Source organism: Cricetulus griseus, chromosome 3, assembly GCF_003668045.3.
Source record: "Cricetulus griseus strain 17A/GY chromosome 3, alternate assembly CriGri-PICRH-1.0, whole genome shotgun sequence".
NCBI lineage: Eukaryota > Metazoa > Chordata > Mammalia > Rodentia > Cricetidae > Cricetulus > Cricetulus griseus.
The window spans coordinates 59,617,528-59,628,303 of record NC_048596.1 but is presented as its reverse complement, the minus strand read 5'-3'; the positions used below and the strand labels follow the sequence as shown (position 1 = coordinate 59,628,303).

At 46.9% G+C, this 10,776-nt stretch overlaps 1 protein-coding gene across 2 annotated transcripts in view; it reads left to right on the top strand.

Annotated features, from left to right (window-relative positions):
* Nucleotides 1-2,840: 2,840 nt before the first annotated feature.
* Ap2a2 (adaptor related protein complex 2 subunit alpha 2) overlaps nt 2,841-10,776 on the top strand; it is a 64,587-nt gene continuing 56,651 nt past the window's right edge. The window contains exon 1 of one of the 2 annotated variants that reach the window (XM_027408920.2): nt 2,841-3,046. In XM_027408920.2, the coding sequence (XP_027264721.1) occupies nt 2,980-3,046 (67 nt within the window). In that variant the 5' untranslated portion in view covers nt 2,841-2,979. The remainder of the gene's footprint in view (nt 3,047-10,776) is intronic. The other variant, XM_027408921.2, reaches the window with a different exon arrangement.

Sequence of the window (10,776 nt, the reverse complement as noted above, 5' to 3'; positions counted from 1 at the left end):
TGCACTCAGAATACAGCCAAAGGCTGCCTGTAAAATGGAGTCACCCAAGGCAAGGCACAGCCTGAAAGCCATGGTTTTGCACAAAATGTAGTGACTTTGGGCAGGGCACAGTCTGATATATATATATATATATATATATATATATATATATATATATCACTTGGCCACTGAGCTACATCACCAGCGTTTAAAAAGATTATTTTGAAGGCCACTATCAGCTACAGAGCAAGTTTGAGGCCAGCCTGAGCCACATGAGACCCTTTCTAAACTAAAATTAATTTAAGTAGAGTCTCATTAACTTGCCTGTCTGGTCTTATACTTCCAATCCCCTTAGCATCTGAAGTAGCTGGGATTACAAGGTATGAACATTTATTTTATTTTTCTATGGTCCTGCGGATTGCATGTATGGTCTCATACATACAGGGAAAATGTTCTACCACTGAGCCACACCCACAACCACTTTAGAGTTTTTGAGTTCCTCCATATGTTCACATCATTTTTGGCAAGTGTTACTCTGCTTTTGGGACCTGGCTTTCCCTGTTTTTTTTTTTTTTCATTTCTGATGACCACAGGTAATTACCTATACAGAAATAGCCACTGGGTCTGAGGTCTACTGCATCCTTGTCCTTCAATAAGCCAGGATCTAGGCACATCTGTACTAGACAGAGAACCCCAATATTCTGTAAGCTTCGTTATCTGTAACCTACTGAAGCAATAAAAGGAAGAAAACTGGGTCATTTGTAAAAATGACAGGAGGTGTGAGCAGACATAGGTGAGCATAGGAAAGGCCAGGCTGTGTTGCAGAAGCTGTCTGTCTGGGATGTTCTGCTATTCTCTCTAAACAACCCCAGCTGGAGCTTGCAGAGCCCTTATTACCTAGTGGCTATGGTGGAAGGTAGAGCTGTTAGTACTGTTCTGACCTTGGGAAAATATGCTGTGATGAGGCTAATGTGACGTCTCTCGTTCAGACAACTTAAGAAACAGAATTGTTCCCAAGGATTGCACATTAGCAGCCTCTCAAGGAGGAGTGGCCTTTGTTTGGAAGGACGGTGTGCTCAGGTTCCAGGCTTGGGTGGGGAAAGTGATATGGGTATTTGTGTATCTGGGAGGGCAAAGGTGCTGGCAGTCCTTCCTGTGGCCACTTGTCTGGCCTGCTGTGGCACACTTGTGTGATCCTGTGTTAGTTAGTATTTTTTTTTTCCTGTGAGAAAACATTTGACTAAAGCAAGTTAAGAAAAGGAGACTTTGTTGAAGTTCACAGTTGGATGACAGTCCATCAAGGTGGGGAAGTCATGGCAGTAAGAGCTTAGGCAGCTGGTCACACATTATGATCACAGCCAGGAAACTCGTTCTTTTTGCTGGTGGGCCTTCCCATCTCAATTAAACTAATCTAGAAACGTCCTGACAGGCTTGCCCAGAAGTTTGTTCTCATGGGTGATTATAAATCCCATCAAATTGACAATCAAGATTAACCATCTTTCGAGATGGCTCAGCAGGTAAAGGTCCTTCCTGGGACTCACAAGATGGAAGGAGAGAGTGGACTCTCACATGGTGTCCTCTGATCTCCACACTGCATACCCCTCAATAAATAAATTACAATAAAATTTTATTTAAATATTAACCATCACAGGTAGGATGGATGTGGTGAATCTCAGAGTCAGTGTAATGGAGGAGTCCGAAATCCTCCTGCAGCCTCGTTCCTGTCTGGGCATAGGCGTTGGGGGGTTCCTATTGCTGCTGTCCAGCACTCATACGGCCCAGAAGCATCCTTTTGATGGGGAGGACAAGCTGGAGGGTAAACGCCTCTGCCAGGAGGTGGCTGTGGAAGTTTATTCTCCGGGGCTGGCCCTTTGCCTCTTAGAATCTCATCAGGCAAACTCAGCAACCTTGCCAGAGATTTGGTTTATTATGTTCTCAATTTCTTCTATCAGTCTTGGGGTCTTAGTGAGGGGCCTGATTCCTATGAGGGTCCTGTCTCTTCCATCTCCTGCCTAGGCTCCACCCGGAATGTGTAAAAGAGCATGGGAAGGGAAAAGTCTGCCTGGTGGGTCTGGGCCGGATAACCACCTGAAGTGGGGAGCTTCCTTTTCAAAACCATCTGGTTTCACAGAAGAGATCTGTGGAAGGATACTCTCCATTTCCCGGAGTGTCAGCTCCAGCCAGGTGCTCTGCAAAATGGGTTCATAGGAAGGATCCAATGGTCCACTTGACTAGGGAAGGAGACAGGGGAGCAGAAGCAAGAAATAAAGTGGCCTAGATGGTTGTTGAGAGATGTACTCCACATAGCAGTCACCTAGGCAAGGGTGGTCAGTCTATTCTCAGGTCTCAACTTCCCCATTTGTAAAGGGAGTGGGGTCCTGGAGCAGTGCGTGCTTTTGTCCCAGCTTAGAGGCTCGCAAGCGTCTTCGGCTATGGCTCCATGCGGGTGGCTTGGGGAAGGAGAAGGTTAGTCCCACCGCAAGGGAGCTAGGCTTGGGGCTGGTTTGACAGGCGAAGGTTGACCACTGCAGGTGGTAACGCAGCAACCTCCCCTCCCCCGCCCCGGTCTTCTGTGTGACACAGGGTTGGTCCGGCTATGGTGTCGGTATCCCTGTGTACATGAGCGAGATCTGGGGGCTAGACAGGTTTACATTAGAAGAATCCTTCGCCTGGAGATGGTAACAGGAGGCGCGGCGCCTGCGCGCTCCGCACAGCTTGGGTCCTCCCAGTCGCGACCCGGCCCTATCCAGGGCCACGCCCCTCGCCCCGCCCACACCGCGAGAATGCGCACGCCCTCTCGCACCGCCCATAGCCGGGCGCGAGGCTCAGCGTGCGCGTCGGCGCGTGCGTCGTGCGTGCTCGCGCGCGCGGCCCAGCGAGCGGCGCTCGGGGGCCCGAGTCGGCTGTGGCTAGGCGGCTCCGCGCTCCAGGGCTCCTCGGCGTGACGGCCGCGCCCGCGCTGTTCCAGCCCGCCGCCGAGGCCGCTCCCGGGGCGCGAAGATGCCGGCCGTATCCAAGGGGGACGGGATGCGGGGCCTAGCGGTCTTCATCTCCGACATTCGCAACTGTGAGTGCCAGGCGCCGAGCGGGCCTGAGCGGGGGCGCGGCTGGGGGTCCGCAGGTGCGGCCGGGGGCCTGGGGGTGCGGCCCGGACGGGAAGGGGGCTGTGGTCGGGCGCGCGGGTCGGCTCAGGCCTGAGAAGGAGGGCTGCGGGGTGCAGATCGCGCGGTGGGGCGGGGGTCCCGCGCGGGCACTTAGGGTGCAGAGCGCGCGTCCTGGGTGCACATCTGGCGGGAGTTGGTTGCCTGCTGCGGGGGCTCAGACTGGGGCGGGGGTGGTGGTGTCCCTGGTGCTGGACCGACGGTGGGGTGTAGAGTGGAGATTCAGACCAGCGTGTTGGGCAGGGTCCTGGACGTGCTGTCTGGCAGTGGGGTGGGGATAGGAAGCAGGGGTGCCAGGCAGAGATCAGGGGGTGCGGATCCCTGGTAGAGTGGGTGCATGTATCGGTTTGGACGACTGGGTATTGCCTGTAGGTGTTCAGACTGAGGTGCGGGGTTTAGGTGTCTTGAGATCTAGGGGTAGCGACGGGAATGTGGGGCGGGGTAGGGTGTCTGTGAGGTTTGTGGCACCGTCGAGGGGCTTCCGGCCCAAGACGCCCCTCCCCAGCATGATGTCATCTTGGTCTTTCTAGTAATGGAGCTTTTAACCCAGCCTTTCCCAAAACAGCGTGGATTTTCTCTTTGGGCGGGGATCGGGACACCGTACGTCTCGGACCTGATTCTGGAGGCATGTTGGACGATGATTAGATCTCACCCACTGCGATTAAAGTGACTCATTCCCCCAGGGAACCGGCAGCAGCCGGGTGTGGATGCTGGAAGCTGCTCCTGCTTCTCTTCTGAGCAGTTCTGTAGCCAATGTCCCCTGGGTTGGGGAAAAAAAAAATCCGCCGAAAGAGAAATGGGTCGGAAGGTTAAAGGTCAGGCAAGGCGAGTGCCTAGGACTTTGGCTTACAGAAACTTCTGAGGGTTATCAGACATCCCCTTACTAAAGAGAAGAAAAACCATTTTCCTGTCAGTTTTTTTTTTTTTCCTGGTATCCAGCAAATAGCTGACTCTATGACTTTTGTTACTTTAGAGATTAATGTGTGCCCTGAGGAATTTTGCCCAGTGCTGTCATCTCACTTCATTTTATACTGTGTTCCCTAAGGCTGGGTGCAGGACCCCGGCTTGCCTGGTTCTGTAGGATTCTGGAAGAGTAGACTTCTGCTCTGCAAAGATACAGGCATCCTTGGATTAGGGTGTACCAAAATTGTAGACAATAACATTCATTGTCATGATGTATTTTTCTTTTCTTAAAATTTTTGTAAAAAACTACATTTATAGGTGTGTGTATTTGTGTGTGTGTGTGTGTGTGTGTGTGTGTGTGTGTAGGTGTATTCACCTACAAACCATGGTGCCTGTATTGTGGTCAGAGGACAGCTCTGAGAAATCCCTTTTCCTCTTCCATCATGTAGATCTTCAGGGGTGGCAGCAAGTACCTTTACCCATGCCCCTATCTCCCCAGCCCATCCCTATCTTTTCTGAAGATGGTAACACTGAGCAGGACATTAAAAATGAAAGCCAGTTTCTTACCCAACTAGTTACCACTTGTTAGACAGGCATTCAATGCTTGATCCGAGGCGGCACAAGGTGAGAACTTGGTAAATAACTTATTGGCTGACTGTAGAGCAAGCCTTCCCTGCCTTAGCACAGGGCGATTGGCATTTGTTGTGGGGAGACCGTTCTGTGTCTTAGAGTATGTTTGGCAGCACTAGGTGCCTCAGTTGTAATAGTGGTAAATTGTTCCCCAAAGGTGTGGGGAATGTATAAGACCATCCCTAGAGGAGACATTGAAAGAGGGGGTACCTGGGCCTCTCTAGGAGCCAGGTCTCTGTGTAACCTAGCCATTCTCTCAGAAGTACCTTCCTTACTGTCAGGCCTCCATCGACACTGTGGCCCTCTTCTAAGGAGTAGTGTCCTCTATTGTGATGTCTTTTCCAGTGGAGTCTATGTCCGGCTGTATAGGAAGCACCAAAGTAAGGGCCCTCTGTGCTGTGCTCTTCATTTTGCCCCTTCCATGCCCCTCAGTGTCTGGCACACAATATGTGCTCTGTGAGTGAGTCAGCTCCAGGCAAGACACAGAAGCTCTCACTAGGGAGCAGGGACCAGATCTGGTGCAAATTTGATCCCTAGGCCATGGGGAGGGGGTCACTGCTTCCCCTTGTCCTAAGTTTGTGTTTATTGTTTTCCCTCATGATGAAAGCGAGTGGTAAGCTCTGTGGAGAGGGGGTTCCACCCAGGTGCAGTGTTGGATCCTGACTCCACTACCAGCCCCATAAGTGGAAGCCACCAGCCAGTGAGCCTCGGTTCTCAAGTGTTGCTTACAGGCTGAACTGTCATCAGAGTCTGTTTCACCTCTGTTTCAGCAGCATTTTTAACCTGACATTTCTCTCTTTGGAGGCCTTTGTTGAACATTGAGAGGAAGGGAAGGGTCAAGGGGAGCAAAGCTGGGAGGTTCTGCATCTGTTTGCACTTGGGTTACTAGTTTACCTTCTTAGCATAAAACTAACTTGCTCTTTCCTAATCTACTTCAGCCAGGGCTATGAATTTAGTATGTGATTTCAGTGTGTCAGAGTCCTGTAAATTGCTTCTGTTTCTCTTGCCTTTATTTTTATTTATGTGTATGTATGTGTGTGTGTACCTGCTTGTTTATATGTATCATGTGCCTGCAGGTGCTGGAAGAGGCCAGAAGGTATTGTATTCCCTGGAATGGCAGTTACAGTGGTTATCATATACCCATGTGGTTGGTGGATACTGGGATCTGAACCTGTGTCCTTTGCAAGAGCCGCAAGTGTTCTTGACTGTTGGGCCATCTTGGCTTGTTTCTTCTTTAAATAACAACACACTATACATCTGTATCTATATAGGTATATAGATAAAGTGTATGAATGTTTTTGCCTGCTTGTCGGTTTGTATGTATACATGCCACATGTGTGCCTGGTGCCTGTGGTGGTCAGAAGAGGATATCAGATTCCTTGGAATAATTGGAGTTACAGGCACTCGTTGGCAGCCATGTGGGTGTTAGGAATTGAACCAGTATCCTTTGCAAGAGAAGCCAGTATTCATTCATTCTTCTCGTCGTCGTCTTTCTCCTTCTCCTCTTTCTTTCTTGAGACAGGGTTTCTCTGTATAGCCTTAGCTGTCCTGAACTCAGAGATGTGCTAGTGTTATTAACTGCTGAGCCATTGATGTTTCTCTCTTCTTCTTTTTTTTTAATTAAAATAAATTTTATTTTTATTTCATGTACATTGGTGTTTTTGCCTGCATATATACCAGTATGAGGGTGTTGAATTCCCTGGAACTGGAGTTACAGACAGTGTGAGCTGTCATGTGGGTGCTGGGAATTAAACCTGGGTCATCTGGAAGAACAGTCAGTGCTCTTAATCTCTGAGTATCTCCCCAGCCCCATTTTCTCTCAAGTTATCAGGAAAAAAATTTTTGGACTGGTAAGATAGCTCAGCTGATGACCGAAGCTCCGTCCCTGGAACGCACATGGTGGAAGGAGAGAATGACTCACAAAAATTGCTCTTTGACATCTACATGCACACTGGCGTGTCTGCTGTGGTACATGTGCCTCACCAAAGGTTAAAAAAGAAAAATCCTAGCCTTTTTTTTTTTAAGTCCAAGTTTTAAAATAATTTTCTTTTCTTTCTCTCTCTCATTTGGTTTTTCAAGACAGGGTTTCTTTGTGTAGCCCTGGATATCCTGGAACTTGTTTTGTAGGCCAGGCTGGTCTCAAACTCACAGAGATCTTCCTGCCTCTGCCTTCCAAGTGCTGGGACTAAAGGTATGTGCCACCACTGCCTGACTATAATTTGTTATTTTGAAATAATTATAGATTCATAGGAAGTTGGGGTTTTTATTGTGATGATGAAACACCATGACCGAAAAGCAAGTTGGGGAGGGAAGGGCTTATTTGGCTTACACTTCAGCATTGCTGTTCATCACTGAAGGAAGTCAGGACAGGAACTCAAACAGCGCAGGATCCTGGAGACAGGAGCAGAGGCCATCGAAAACTGCTTACTGGCTTGTTTTCCATGGCTTGCTCAGCTCACTTTCTTATAGAACTCAGGACCACCAGCCCTGTGATGGCACCACCCACCGTGGTCTGGGCCCTTCCCATTTGATCACTAAATGAGAAAATGCCTTACAGCTGGATATCATGGAGGCATTTCCTCAGCTGAGGTTCCTTCCTCTCTGATGACTCTAGCTTGTGTCAAGTTGACACACAAACCAGCCAGTACAGAATTTGTGAAGAAATTGACAGGAAGGTCCTTGGGATCCTTTACCCCACCTTTCCTGTTGTGGACATCTTTTGTAAATAGGGTTTTTTTGTTTTTTTTTTTTGCTGTTCGAGACAGGGTTTCTCTGTATTGTTTTGGAGCCTGTCCTAGCACTCACTCTGTAGACCAGGCTGGCCTCTAATTCACAGAGATCCACCTGCCTCTGCCTCCCAAGTGCTGGGATTAAAGGCATGTGCCACCAACGCCCGTAAATAGGGTATTTTCTTTTTTCTTTTTTATTTTTTCCATTCATTTATTTAGGTCATAAATAAAGTCATGTACAATTATGATACACAATACGGTATGTTCACATTGTCATGGCTAAATTAAACCAATTAACATGTTATATCACACATATTCATCATTTTTGTTTTGAGAACACTTAAAGTATACTATCTCACAACTTTTAAAATAAATAGGGTATTTTCAACATGGGAAAACAGACAGTATAAACCACTGGGCTATTTAGTTTTCATTATTTTGATTATTTATTTGTTTATCTATTTGGTGCTGGGGATTAAACTGAGGGTCTTTGAGTATTTCAGCCCCTAGATGTCAGTAGTTTTTACCTGTACTCATGTGTATCTGAGTGTGTGTGTGTGTGTATGTGTGGTGCTGTGTGGCTTTAAGTGTGAAAAGCCTTGTGTGACTTCTACCTTTGTGAGAGACTACTCTGCTTTGTTACAATGAAGCTTCCTGGCATCAGCTCTTATAGCCACACCCACCGCCTCCCACCATGGCAACCACTAATCTGCTCACCAGCTCTGTAATTTTGTGATCTCAAGGATGTCACATAAATGGAATTGTACAGCATGTGACCTTTGGAGGTTGGCTTTTTCACTCAGTAAGGTCCTTGACACCCATATAGGCTGTTGTGTTGATAGTGTTCCAAGGAAACCACAACCCTTCTCATATTGGGGGTTTGGACTTTTATGTCCATGAAAGAGAACCATAGCATGTCTTACTCTTTCGTTTTTGCAGTGCTGAGAGTGGAACCCAGGCCTCACTCATGTTAGGCTAGAGCACTGTCATTGACCTACAACCCCAGACAAGTGGAATTTGTCTTTGTGCACTGTTGTTGACATATCAACAATCCAATATGACTGGAAATACTAGTGATCCCCAACTAAGATGGTTTGGCCTGATGGAGTTTTTGTTCTTGTTAATATGTATGAAAGCAATGCACAGTTCATGAAAATGTGGCTTTGAATTTGGTCTTTCCCTGGGCTGCTTATGGCGGTGAGTGCAGCATCCCCTCAGTCCTGGTTATCAATATAGACAAGTGTGATTCTGCAGTGTGTTGTGCTGCTGAGCTTGAGGCTCTGGGTTTAGTGTGTCCAGTGCTTTGTCTGCTGCGCTATTTTCACTTTACAGTGGGTTTACTCGGGCACAGCTTCATCACAAGTTGAAGAGCATCTTTCTATAACAGTGCTGAACACATGTTCTGAGAATTGATGTAGAACAGGCAGGACTTCAGCAGAAAGACGGTAGGTCCTTGTGAGTGTAGTCATGTTGCCACGGGCAGGAAATCGCAAAAATTGCCATTTATCCCTGTGTGGGGCTGGAGTTGGGGCTTGGAGGTAATGCAGGTGCTTTTATCATGCTTGGATGCCTCGTGGTTAATCACTGTAGAAGCTCAAGTGAAGGAAGACAGGAGGGTGGCCAAATGGTGTGTCTCTGAGGTTCCTAAGAGAAGAATGTAGTTTGCTGTGCTCAGCTGGCAGGGTCTGCTGCCGTGAATGTCCCTTTGAATTGTACTTTAGCATTACTAAAGTCCCAAACATTTATTTATTGATAGTATCTCAGTTATTAGCCATAAGCTGGACATGGAGAAATGAAACCTAACAACTCAAATTATGCTTCAGTTCTGTGTAAACATTAAAGTTGGTACTTGATTTTTCTGCGTAATGGTAAAAATAAGTTAGACCTGGTTTGTTGAATGTTTTTATTTATTTATTTAAAGGCTTTTTTTTTTTTTGTTTTTTGAGACAGGATTTCCCTGTTTTATTTTTTTGTCTGACTTTTTAAATTTTAATTATGCTTGATATGGTTTTGTGCACATGAGTGCAGGTGCCTGTGGGGCATCAGATGCTCTAGAGCTGGAGTTGAAGGTGGTTGTGAGTTGCCTGATGTGGGTGCTGGGGACCGAACTCAGGTCCTGTGTAAGAGCAGCAAACTGCTGAGCCGTCTCTCCAACCCTTTGTTTTAGTTTTTAAAATATTTTTACTTTTGTGAGACACGGTCTCATACTGTAGTCCAGGCTGACCTGGAACTCACTGTGTAGTCTTACTGTCTTAGCCCTCTGAGTACAGTGTGGGCTATCATGCTTGACATATTTATTAATTGGAAATAATTAACTAATTTGGAAATAAGGTCTTCCTAGGTATCCCAGGCAGCCTCTACAGTGCTGAGATTATAGTCATGTGTCACCATGCCCGATTTTTTGTTGAATTTTAAAAAGAACCTTCAAAAAGTCCATGCAGTTCACTTTGTCTTCTTTCTCAACTGTCCCATTGGAAGTGCTGACTTTTTGAGAAGAATGCTTGTCTTGCACATTTTCTTTTGCAATCTTCTGCATAATTCATATTCCTTAGAAACCTATTTTGAAAACTTGTGACAGTATGAAGAGGGATGAGATGAGGAAGGAAGTCTGCTAAAGCAGGGCTCCTATGCTGCACTGTTGGTTGGGGGCTTCTAGCATATGCCCACATGATCTTCATAGCACTTTCTCTCCCTCCTCTTCTGACGGGTGATGTCACTGTTTCTTTTATGACAAGTTGGTTATCCCATTGGTGGCACCTTCCCATCTCAGTACTTAGCAGTAATTCCCCCCCCCCCCGTGTTTCCCAGGCTTTTCTTGAATTCACATATACTCCAGGTTAGCCTTTGGAGTGCTAGGATTGCAGGTGTGTGGTACCATGCTAGGTACCTCTTTCCCTTAGAGTGATTCTCTGCTGCTTTGGCAACTGCTTGAAGCAGGGTTCTTAGAAAGGCTGTCTTTGTGGGATTAAATGGCATTTCCTTGGCTCTTTAAAAAAACAAATGAGTCAGACTAGAAGGGTAGCTGAGCATCTGCTGTAGAAATTTTTTTTTTAAGTCAGTTTTGTTTTATGTGTGTGAGTGTTTTGTTTGCATGTATGTCTGAGCACCGAACACATGCCTAGTGCCTGCAGAGGTCAGAAGGTGCAACTGGAGTTCTGGATGGCTGTGAGTGCCTTGTAGGTACTGGGAAACAAACCCTGGGCTACTGCAAGAAAACAAGTGCTCGTAACCACTGAACAGTCTTCCCATTCCCAGAAATGGTATTTTGAAGAGATTCACATTAGTGTGAGAAGAGTGGAAATGGATAGTGTGAACTCCTGAGCAGAAGGGCGGAAGTCTGGTGGATCTTACCTGTGGCAGATTCTTGAGCATGA